Source organism: Colius striatus, chromosome 3, assembly GCF_028858725.1.
Source record: "Colius striatus isolate bColStr4 chromosome 3, bColStr4.1.hap1, whole genome shotgun sequence".
NCBI classification, from domain to species: Eukaryota; Metazoa; Chordata; class Aves; order Coliiformes; family Coliidae; genus Colius; species Colius striatus.
In genome coordinates, this window is record NC_084761.1 from 60,966,902 (window position 1) to 60,979,137 (window position 12,236).

At 34.8% G+C, this 12,236-nt stretch overlaps 1 protein-coding gene across 1 annotated transcript in view; it reads right to left on the reverse strand.

The window, feature by feature from the left end:
* Window positions 1-9,490: 9,490 nt before the first annotated feature.
* GPM6A (glycoprotein M6A) overlaps window positions 9,491-12,236 on the reverse strand; it is a 42,388-nt gene continuing 39,642 nt past the window's right edge. Inside the window, exon 7 of the mRNA XM_061993201.1 lies at window positions 9,491-9,643. Coding sequence (XP_061849185.1) covers window positions 9,491-9,643 — 153 coding nt within the window. The remainder of the gene's footprint in view (window positions 9,644-12,236) is intronic.

Sequence of the window (12,236 nt, forward strand, 5' to 3'; positions counted from 1 at the left end):
ATCCATAATAGCTGCATTTCTGTTAGGATTTTCACTGATGTTTCTTTAATATGTCAAACAAATCTGATGAGTCTGATTATTACAAAAAAAGCTACTTGAATTTCACAGGTTTAGACAGTGCAATACTCCACAGGTTGGCAGTATACACTGACATGTAATTCAGGACAGAAAAATATGTCTAACTACCAATATCAGCATCATCACAATGCTTTTACTTCATAACATTCAGGTTTTTTGTCAATCAAGTGGTTTAGGTAGAAGAAAGATTCACAATGAACTTTAGAGACTTCTCAAAATTTAAATGCTTTAAAATGAAACGATAATTTAATTTTGTTATTTTTAGTAAAAAAATCTATAAAGAAATACATCTGAAATTATTGAATTTTAAAAATTAATATCAAGAAAAATACTAAATGCTTTTGAAATTACCAAAAACTTCAACATCAAACAAGTACAGTGCTATTGACAAAGTTTCTCTACTTAAAACACCAAAGAAATTGTTAGGTCAGTTATAGGTAAATGAAGTTGGGACTGCAGCTTGCAAAATAAAAATGTAGTATAAGAAAGAGTAGCTTTCTGCAGATGTGAGAATTTTGACACCAGATTTTCAAGGCACTATATTCTTACTGGTTGACTATGATCTATGCTTCATAATAGAGAAGAAAAGAAGAATCTCTGAAACATTTATCAAGTTGAATTACAATACTAGGATATGTATTTGTTCCCCCTATCTAGAATCAAACCAAAAACTCCCCAGTAGCAACTAAAACAGTGCTGGATCAAATACAGATTTGTTTTCACTCAGAAGGCTCCCTTTATTTATTTTCTTTATTTTTTTTCATACAGATTAAAAAAAAAAACAAAACAACAAAACAACAGAAGTATTAGAGGAACTATGCCCCTAAAAAGAGTCACAAATTATGTCGGCTTCTCAGCCTTCTAGAAGATGGTGAAACTACACAACTATTCGTAAATACCTGGTTCCACGCATCTGGCCCATTAACTTGTCCAGGAACTGAGTGGATTTTGTTCTCAAGAATTTAAACCAATTAAAGAGATTAATGCAGATAAACTCTTACTGCTCCCCATGGCACACAGGGGAATCCTTGGTAACGGGAGACGACTTTCACAGTTTTATGGCTCCTTCAGTGCATGTGCCTCTCGTATTTTAATGAAATGAAGTACAAATAGATACATGAATCTGTGTATTTATTTTTAAAATGCAAAATATCGCATTGTACACAAGTTACTAAAACTTCAAAATACATGTCATTCCTGAATACTGTTAGCTGTTATTTTTTAATTATTTTTCTCTAATTTTTAAAACAAACTTTTGCCCTAGAAAGAATTATTGACGCCTCCTATAATTTGCTTAAGTATATCATATAGGTTACAGTATGAATGCACATTATTATTTTCAATGTTTTTTAATTAATTTAGTATATTTTATATTATCAGCTGCTTTGACCCAAATGAACACCTGTCCCCAGATTAAGGAGAATATTATTTCATATAATATTATTATTTATTATTTTGTTTTATTTTAAAGAAGAACAATAAATCTTGAATCTTAGCTCACAAGTATTACATATTACAAATTTGCTTAGGATGTAATTCCCCCACTTCCTGGTTTTCCCTTATTTTTTCACTAAGAATATCGAAATTATATCTTCTCTCTGTAGTCTTCACAGGATACCTGCATTACTGCTTCTTCCTCCAATTTGGATAATCAGGCTGAGAACACACCAGAAGAATGATGAGCAACTGTGAGGGACTTAACTGGGTACAGCTTCACATTTCTCAGTCAGGTGGGATTAATGCCAATGCCATTGTCAGCTTCTTGCATCTGGAACAGACCTGACTTGTAGAGATGAAGGTGTGAGCCTGGCCTGGCAACAGCTTGCTCAGGGGCAATGATGTGTAGTGAACTGACTTGTAGAGATGAAGGTGTGAGTCTGGCCTGGCAACAGCTTGCCCAGGGGCAATGATGTGTAGTGAACGAGAGAGCAGAGAAGGGGTTAGGGGAATGCAGGCATGAAGTTACAACACCTGATGTTATATTCCAGAGACTGTACAGAGGAAAAGTACAGTATTTAGCTTGTTAAAGGAAGACAGGAAAAAAATCTGCTCATGCATATACTTGTACATGTTAAATTCTGGGAGAAATTCTTAGTGCTATTATGCTTAACACTCTGTCAGGATGTTTGGAAGATCCAAAAGGAAGAAAGGTAACACCATGAAGACCCACAGCCTCCTATTAGTAAAAATCAAACCAAGCTGACTAGGCTCATAAAGAAGAGTAAAAGCTGCCATTATTTTAGTAGATTATTTTCTCATTTGCCCGTGTGTCTGGGTAAAATAAATACCATTATAAGAAAAAAAATCAGTTAATAATTTAATTTCTTATTTCCTTTAAGAGTGGCATTAATATTAGCCTAGCATGGAGTTTTGTTCTCTGACTGTATAGCTGCAGCTTCTAAGGAGGAGATGCATACAGGTGTGTTAAGCATAGGGGATGCCAACTAGCTAAAGAGAAGCACTGGGGCCATTGAATTGCTTATCACCATCTACAGCAGAAACATTTTCCACTGGATCAAGAAGGACTAAGATAAGATTAATTCAAACTGAGAACAAGGAAAAGAGATCTGTGTGCCCAAATGGACAGAAAAGTCCAAAATAATCATCCTTGTAAAACACAGAAATGACCAGACACTCTGCCTGAAAATGATGCAATTGTCCAAACAGAATCAGGATTAACCATCCCCAAAAGATAAGCTAGTCTAGAATCCAGAGTCCCAAAATGACCCTCTTCCAGTGTAAGAACTGTCTTATTTATTACCCGCTAACTTATTATTTAGCTTTTTATATATACAAGAACTTGCCTATGGCTGAATAATTGTAAAATATTTTGACAAGAAACTATGTCAAAAGCCTAGGTAAACTAGAAATAAAAGAGACTGCTGATAACCACATGGCTGCTGACACCCTTAAAAGTCTCTGGAAAGATTGTTAACAAACTTTCATTTATAAAAGTCACGCTATGTCTTCTCAAGTGTATTTGATTTATCCAAGTATCCATTAATTGTATTTTTTTACCATAGAATTAACCTGTTGAATAAAGATAATGGGCTTACAGGCCCACAGGATGTCAAAATACTTTAAAAGCCTCCAGGATATCAGACTTTTCTTCTATAATTGGGATAGTATGATTTCAGGGAATATAGATTAACTGTATATTAAATCAAATCTATTTTATCAGACTCTATGTTGTATGCATGTATGTATATATATAAAATATATGAAAAATGCAACCATTTAATTTTAACTCTTACTTTGCAGAAAAATCCCAAAACCTAACATGTCTTGCTTGGTTTTAAACAAATGATGCAAACACCAGATTTTCCAGACTTCTAAACCTCAATTCCCTACTTTGCTCCCTTCAATAAGTGAAATATAAAGTTGCTTCAGTGGTATCAGAATTCTATCTGTAGCAAGGGTCCTGCCCTGAGCTGCTTTAAATGACACAAATTCTACCTGATGATTCCAGGCAGCTTTGCACATAACACATCTGCTGTGCCATCGTGTAACTCACACTGGGAAGGAAAACTGAGAACACACGAAGAGACCACCAGCAACTTGACCCTACCATGACAATTAAAGGTGACTTGCAGCTTCAGGTTTCTCTTGGCCATTTTCTCCTTTAAGAAGAAATATGGCTTTGAATTGCCCCAAATCAGTATGTTCCAGACAATATTTGCCCTTCGTTTGTTGTCAGAAACTCTCTCTACTCCTTGAACTCACGAGTCCTGAGGCATATCTGTATATAATTCTTTAATTGAGGTACCTGTCCTGAGCCCAGCTTATTAGCTTGCAGCTAGGGCTTCCTAGGAAGAGAAATCTTATATGTGCTTGTCCCAGTCTTGCTCTTTTTCAGTCTTCATCCCTGTATCCAGCCATGTGGTGCATCACTCCATTGCACTGGTGAGATCTCCTCAGTAGCAGCAAATTCTGTTTTCCTCCAGTTCCAATTCTAATTATGGCACAAGGAGCAGCATGTCAAAGGGGAAAAGTAATTCATGAAAGGAGAACACAGATATGAATTAAATATCTTAACAAGGTATTCCTGTTTTAACTTTATTTTATGGAAGGATGGAATCAAGATGAGGGGTTCAACACTGGCTTCTTGAGAAAGCATTCAGTGTGCTTATTCATCTCAAACCAGCCAGCTGATGAAGCTAATGGTTTGTCTGTCTGTCTACCCACGTGACTTAGTTTATTATTACAAAAGACTGAACTTTCAAGGATGGGGTTGTACATACAAACAAAACAGTCTGAATGACAGAATTCCACGAATTGATTTGCATGTTTTAATTGAGGCATGAGCTTTTTGAGGATAAATTTGTTCTCTGATGAGATTCATTCTTAAATTAACATTTATCCCTAAGAAGAAATAGAGATGAGTAAACCTCTTTTAAGAAATGCAGGACTTACAGTTTCAGAGACCAAACTATTCCCTGTTAACTATAAGAAAGTAATTTGTGCGTAAGTATCATTCTTCCTGGACAGCTGAGAAGAAAAAAAAAAAACCATTTAGACACTTTGGAAAACCTAGTTCTTACCACTTTTCTGGCTGGAGTGCCTCAACATGCAGAACCACAGGACACTCATACAAGCCTCTTGTTATTTTTTTCAAATGTCTTTTTTTAATTTTTATGTTTGGGATCTAGTGGCAAAATTTCCATTGTTACTGTGTTATTGCTTCAACTGCAGCAGCTGTTGTGAAAAGTTTCTATTTGACATTATCTTGCCACTCTGGAGGGGATATACCCTCCTTCAAATCACTTATTTCATCCATGGGAAGCTTAGCAATGTCAATTCAAAAAGCAACTAAAATGATCTTCCCTAGGGCTCATTTGTCTGGTCAGACTCCACTTGACATTGCAAAAGAATTTACAAGAGCTTGTACAATGTGAGCAGAATCCCTTTCTCAGATCCTGCTCTAGTAGGGGGGCTGGACTAGATGATCTTTCAAGGTCCCTTCCAGCCCTTAAGATTCTGTGATTCTGTGACAAATTTCTCCCTGCAGAATAGCTTCAAGCCTCCTACATGAGGCTTGGACTTCTGTGAGCCAATGACCCAGTTTACTGCTAGCAACCAGTTCTCACTGTACCAGCAAAAGCACTTACCTGTCACTATCATTGCTAATAACTGTTAAATCCAGAAACAACCCTCTGAAGTCCTCCACAAATAGCTGGAAGAATAAGAAACTATAGTTTAAAATCTCAAAATTCAGAAAATGACAGAGTTCTCCCTTATAGAAAATACATGTCAGAAGAATTCATGTGGGACAAAAAGAGTTGTTAAATATATCAAGTGATTGGAACTTGTTCTCTTCGACTGGTATCTACCCAAAATGAAAGCAATGCTGAAATGTGATATCACTGGAGACATAAATTGTTTTGCTGCCTAGCAATATCTGTTTTCAGGGTTTCTGTGCAACCCAATGGATATACAATGTTGCTCTTTTTTTAAGAGAGAGTTTATATAAATACAGTATTTCTCCTCCTCGGATGAAATGTATTATAGTTTCCCCTTTTATGGTTTAGCTGAATTGAGATGTGTTCTTCAGAAAACCAGCTATATTAATACTTGTGGTAACTCAGAACACAATAATTGAAAAATGGATTGGATCTTAACAATGGAAAGAACACTATAAGCTTTTGCTATTGAATTATTATAGGAAGTGCAGTACAGAAATGTTCTGTCCTAAAATGTACTATATGAACTGAAAGTTGCAACCATGTTCACATTGAACAAATATTTATGGTCAATACATATATATTACAATTCAAGTAACTGCATGAAATCAAGATTAATAATTGCATCTATTATTTTAAACAATTAACGATTGTGTCAATTATGCTGATTGGAGGGTTTGTGTGATTCTGCTGAAAACAGAAAGGCTGATACAATCTTACTGAGAGATAAAATAGCCTTGTGCAGAAGAATAAGTGAGACGATGTGAGCAGGGGAAAACAGGTGGGAAGGATTTCTAACTCTAGCAATTTTTTAATCTTTTTTATAACATGTTATTATGACTATTGATGGGGCATAGTAAGTGGGGAAGAAAATGTAAACCAGGATCAAGGGCATCTTATATTGGAATTTTCATTTAAGTACACCCTTCTGTGCAGCTAAAAACTGCAGCAGATTGATCTACAATTTGTTTTCTTGTTTTTGAAAAGAACAATCTTCATAGATTCAGACTAGGCACAGAAAAGTCTGTAGAAATCAAGATATATGCAACCTACCTCAGCAAAAATCAGCTTAGCTTGTCAACAGAGAAGAGTCTGGAATAAACCAAATATGCACAGACTTTGAAGTGAATCAGTTCTGACTGCTGTGCTGTACTGTGGGAAGCTCCTCTTCTCCCTCGGCTTGTGCTGCTGATGAAAAATTGTTTGCCATTATGTCACATGTTCTTATCAAAACCACACAAAGAGCTATATAACAGCTAGTTAAGTGAGAAAGAAATACATTGTGGAACTGTATTCTAATTAGTTTTACATAGTGATATCATGTTAATTGGCACAGCTATAGATTTGTCTTAACTATTTCAATTAATTTACATGCATTTAAGTAATGCAGAATTGCTATCAAGCTTTTAGAGTATTGACTCTTGTAACATTCAGGTATCAGTATCCTCAGCAACATTCAAATTGATGTCATGCTGGCTTCTCTTGAGCTGCTCCAAATGACACTGTAGTAGTATGAATCTTGACCAGTTGTTCTCTTGACTAATATGTTAAAAATAAACCAGATATGGCTCATGCTACCTGACTCTTCCTAGACTATGAAATTTGCTATTACAAATTATTTCACTCTCTATTTTTAGGATATATAATTTCTGCCACTAAATGTTAAGAGATGTATTTGAAAGAATCTGTGCACGAGCCATGACCAAGAGTTTTAATTCAGTGGAACAAACTATCCAAAACTGAGGCACAATTTCTAACCATGGAAAGGCTACACGCTGTACTTTTACCTATATATGATTTGTAAAGTTACAAGCCAGAAGAAACTGTGTCATGAAAGGGGATAAAAATATTACTTTTTAGTGCCTGGACTAGGTTTTTAATAAAAAATAATGTTAATTACAGTAAGAATTTGACAAAGACATATTCTCTAATGTAACTCTCCAAATTATCGTTTTTTAGATTTTACTCTTTGTTCTCACAATTTCTGCTAAAGGAATTATACTCTTCTAGAAGAAGATTGTCCAAAAACTGAGCAATACTGAGAACAGTTCTCCAACAGCAAGGACAAGAGAAGATATGAGCTTCTTTTCAGGATTTGTCCAGTGTAGGCAAAGAAAAAACTACTCAATACCAACAATTAATAAGTACACAAAGTACACAAGTGTGTTTATTACATTTTTGCAAGCACTTTGTTCTACATTTCAAAAACGCCACCGTCAAGCTGTTGGCACATTTATGTACAAAACAGATTAATTGTAATGCCTGCTACAAAGCATTCTTTGTGAAAATACAAACTCTAATACCAGAGAAGAGCCAAAAGCATTAACATCATTACATGAGTTTAAAAGACATATTTTTAAAAATCAGCACAAATGTTTTAAGACACAAAACTGAAACACTACAATATAGAATCCAAAAGAGGTTCCTAATACTTTTTGCAGAACTGTAATACTGGTACTGCACATTATCAGAAAACTGTTGACCGCGCAGGACACCCTAAGTGTAAAAAAACCAAAATCAGAACTCAAAACCCCAAATCAAAAACACAACCAAAAAACCCCCAAAACAAGCAAAATAAAATATTTTTTTTAAAAAAATGATCAACTAATACTATTTAATGCATTATCATGCCACAAGTAACTATAATATTACCCTCTACTTACTACAAGAATTGTTAAAAATTACCGATGATGCATGACTAGTAATAGTACAAAGAAGATTTTTACTCAAGAAGTTTTATTAGAAATGCACTTACACTGAGAGAGAATTCACAATGGTCCAATAAGTGCACAAAACTACCTAAGATTTTTAACACTGACAAAAATGTCTTGTCAGGCTACATCACTTTAAAAGACACTTTACAGCATTCTTGTAGCATTAGAAATAGGCAAAAAAAAAAAACCAAAACCAAACCCACCACATTTGGTCCAGCAATACTGACTTTTCTTAAATAGGGTTTTTTGTTTTGTTTTTGATACAGGTAATTCTTTCAAATTAGGATGACCTATCTTTCTTGTACCATTTTTCCTATCAAAATAAAGGTTCAAATATATTACTACACTTTCAAATAATAAGCTCTGTAGTGGTATTTCACCTTACTTTAATGTAATACAGGTAAACCAATACGTGTAGGAAAGCTAGGAGCAAAGCTATAACATTTATGGAAGTCTCCTTTAATATATCTTTTACAGTTCAGACAGGTGCAATCTGTTTAAATTTTTAAAGCAGGTAAAAAGACATCTGACTCATATGGTCACTGTATTTTTGATATATTACTTTCATAAATGTAGCTAAGCAGTAATTTCTTATATCATCACATGAACAACTCCAATTTAGCATAACCATCATTGAAGAGAGATCATTCTGTAAAAAACTATGGATAACTCTATCACTTAATTAACAATTGTCTATATACCATAACTCTTTAACAGGTAGCCGTGGTATTGAATTCCTTCAAAAGGCAAGTGGCCATGCATTGTTAGCACCACGGTCTGCATGCTCACAATACAAACAGGAATTATCACCCATGGAACTTGGAACAAGAGAATATTCTTTAAAAACATCAATAATAATACAATGTTAACAAAGATAAGAAGCACTTTTTAATTTTTTTCCTTTTTTCTTTTTCTCTTTTTTTAAACTTTTTTTTTTACCCACTATTACAAATTTAGAAATTGCACCTTTGATTGTTTAATACGTTCTTAGGACCTTCATGCAAGTTGATCAGGGTCCACCTGGTAAGTTTTCCAAATATAAAGGAAAGTCATCAGAATGTTTTCTTTATATATTGTACATCATGTACAATGGTCCCTTTGAAGTATACCTGTAGTTAAAGTAGTTATTGAACTCAAAACTAAAAAGTATAAAAAGCTACTTTTTTTTCCAAAACCATATAAGAAACAATGCAAAAGGTGTTATGCATAACACATACAAAGTGGTTAAAAAAATCAAACACATATTTGTATTTGACAACAGTTTATTATCCTTGATCTAGCAGAACTAATTAGCTTAAAAGGATTCAGGAAAGCCTATTCAGGAGCTTTGTGGCAGAGAATGGTCACACAAAGTAAGAACTAATTAAGAAGCAAGTGCTAAACAACTAAGAATGGGTGATAGGTAAGTCACCCAAATTATCTTTTGTGAGAAGCACTTTCAATGTTTTTAAAATAGTTGGATGGCCTTTAGTTAAGCAACAAAGCATTCACATGTTAGGAAGTAAAACAAGGTATTTTTTATGTGTAAGCATTGAGCCGCTCTTTAGAGCGAGTAGAATGAATGTCATGAAGCTCTTGTTCCTCCTTTGATTTAATATCTTCATATTTTTGCATTCTGCAAGCATCTTTCACATAGGCCCAGTTGGCAGATAAGACCATGAGATAGTGGACCTGTAAGAGAGGTAGCATGAAGTTAGGAACTCACAGAACAAACCCCAAGTTCAAGCTTGAAAGTGATAGAGATTGGGTTTTCATCAGAAGGAGCTAAGTACTGTTAAATCAAGTAGTACAGCAACATGATATTAAGTTCAAGCTTGTGCTTCATTAATCCTCCGATTACTCAGCTCACAGCTGTTACTGTTACGTTGACTAGGAATTGGTAGCAATGGTTATGAAAAAAACTAAAGAACTGAAAAATCAACAAACCATCCCTGCTTGACTGTTTCAGCTAGCCTGCAAATCAACATGGGGAAATGTCTTCTGGTTATTTCTTAAAGACTTCTCCATTGAATCACTATCTGTTAAAGCAGTTGCTTAAGACAGAAATATAGAGTCGACACATCTGTGGTATTATAATTGCATGCTGAATACAATTACCGAAATGTTTGTTTTCTCTTACTTGTTAAAGTTTGCAGTAAATTTCCATTTAGCTATGACTTCATTCATTTGCAACTCTAGATACTTTGTCAAAGCCAGTTGATTTGGGGAAATCTTGTCAAAAATTGAAAAAATATGTAAGCTAGGCAAAATGTGACAAATTAGAGTTAAAAAAATTTTTGAAGTCTTCAAAGGGCATATACCTGTCACAGTTTAATCTAGTAACTTTATTTAACTATTATAGTAGTTATACCACAATGTATTTATGCAGTTCTTTAAAATGTATTGAAAAACAGTCATTTCTAGATCAAATGAGAAACACTAATGCTTAATGCTCATTCTTCTGAATGAAATGCATTAAATTTCCTCCATAGTAAAACTCTGGAGGAAAAGCAAAAGAAATTGACCATTAATCCTAATAATACTTATTCTCAGATATCTCAGTTGCAAATCCAATGAAATCACCAGTGCTGGTCCTTGGAGGACAAAAATTAAATTAAAAAATACAATCTGATCTGTCAACAGACTGAGACATGAGAATCTAAAAGTATGTGTGTGGTATCTGAGCATTGTACTTATATATTCCTGAACTTTTAAAACACATCTGCCACAAATCCTTGCACCTGAAAAATACATGATGAAAGTGGGGCCATATATACATATTTCTTATCCTCATAGAATATTTGGGAATGACTCAGAGAAAAATGTAAACCTAATGTCTTGCAGTTACACTCAACTTCTGAAGGTAAATTGGCCTTCCTTAAACTCTCATTCTTCCCCCATCTCTTCCTTAAAAAGTTACAGAACCAAATTCTAGAACAACAGTTGGAAATTCCTGGTGTTCACACTCACTATAAGTAGGATAAGTTTCTGGAAACAGCTACTTTATCTTATACGTATCCATGTTATATAATGACATATATGTTTAACAGTCTCACCATCTTTGTGGTTTTGTTTAACACCATATTCCTAGAAAACATCATCACACTAAGGAGGGCATCTCTAAGTGGCTGTCTAACTGTGTTTCACACTTCTCTGACCTGAGTAGCCTGAAACTAGGAGGACTCTGTAAAAGCTTATTCAAATGGAAGCAGGGCAGCTTACACAGTCTGCCTCAGGATATTTCATATACAGACATATGTAAGACTGTGCAAAGTCTTTGCATACTTAATAAAGATTTATTCATAAAGTGAAAGTATGCTTCAACCTTTCAAAACTGTAGAATTGCAGGAAGGGATAGGAAGGTTTTGGCTTTGTTTTGTTTTTGTTTTCCTTTAGGGAAAAGTCATTATCTCAGCAGACCAGAAGTTTAAACTTTTTTCCTCCTTTTACATGCATCTAATATCCTGCAGAAGAGCATTGTCATACGGGGTTTGGCAGGGAGGAGAGGGACTGGATCACTTGTACATTACCCTTGTTCTTATTTCAGGAGAATTGATTGAACAAACCAATTTTTGTCATGAATTTCACAACAAATACTGACAGCAAAAGAGTTAAATCTGCACATATTAAATAATCTGTCACTTGCAAATGTCTGTAAAGCCAGACATGAGGATACAGTGCAGTATATCAATGTCATGACTTAAAATATCTTCTAAAAGAGCAGATTTTGTCACCTTAGTTATTCATTCATCTCATTGATGATACACTATTACTGGCTAGTAATAAATATTAAATGCTACTTTATTCAGATCATAGAATCATAGAATGGTAGGGTTTGAAGAGAACTTTAGAGATCATCTAGTCCAACCCTCCTGCAGAAGCAGGTCAACCTACATCAGGTGACATAGGAACATGTCCCGGCAGGTCTTGAAGACCTCCAAGGAAGGAGACTCCACAATCCCTCTGGGCAGCCTGTGCCAGGGCTCCCTCACCTGAACAGTGAAATAGTTTTTTCTTGTGTTTGAATGGAACTTTTTGTGTTCCATCTTCATCCCATTATCCCTTGCCCTATTATAGAAAAAAGGGATGTCCCAACCTCCTGACACCCTTTAGATATTTATAAATGTTAATAAGATCACCCCTCAGTTTCCTCTTCTCCAGACTAAACAGCCCCAGTTCCCACAACCTTTCCTCGTATGTACAGTTGCAAACATTTTGTAAAGCACATATTTACCAGCATTTGTATGCCATATAATTTACTAATACTTAGATCCTTAATCTGTGG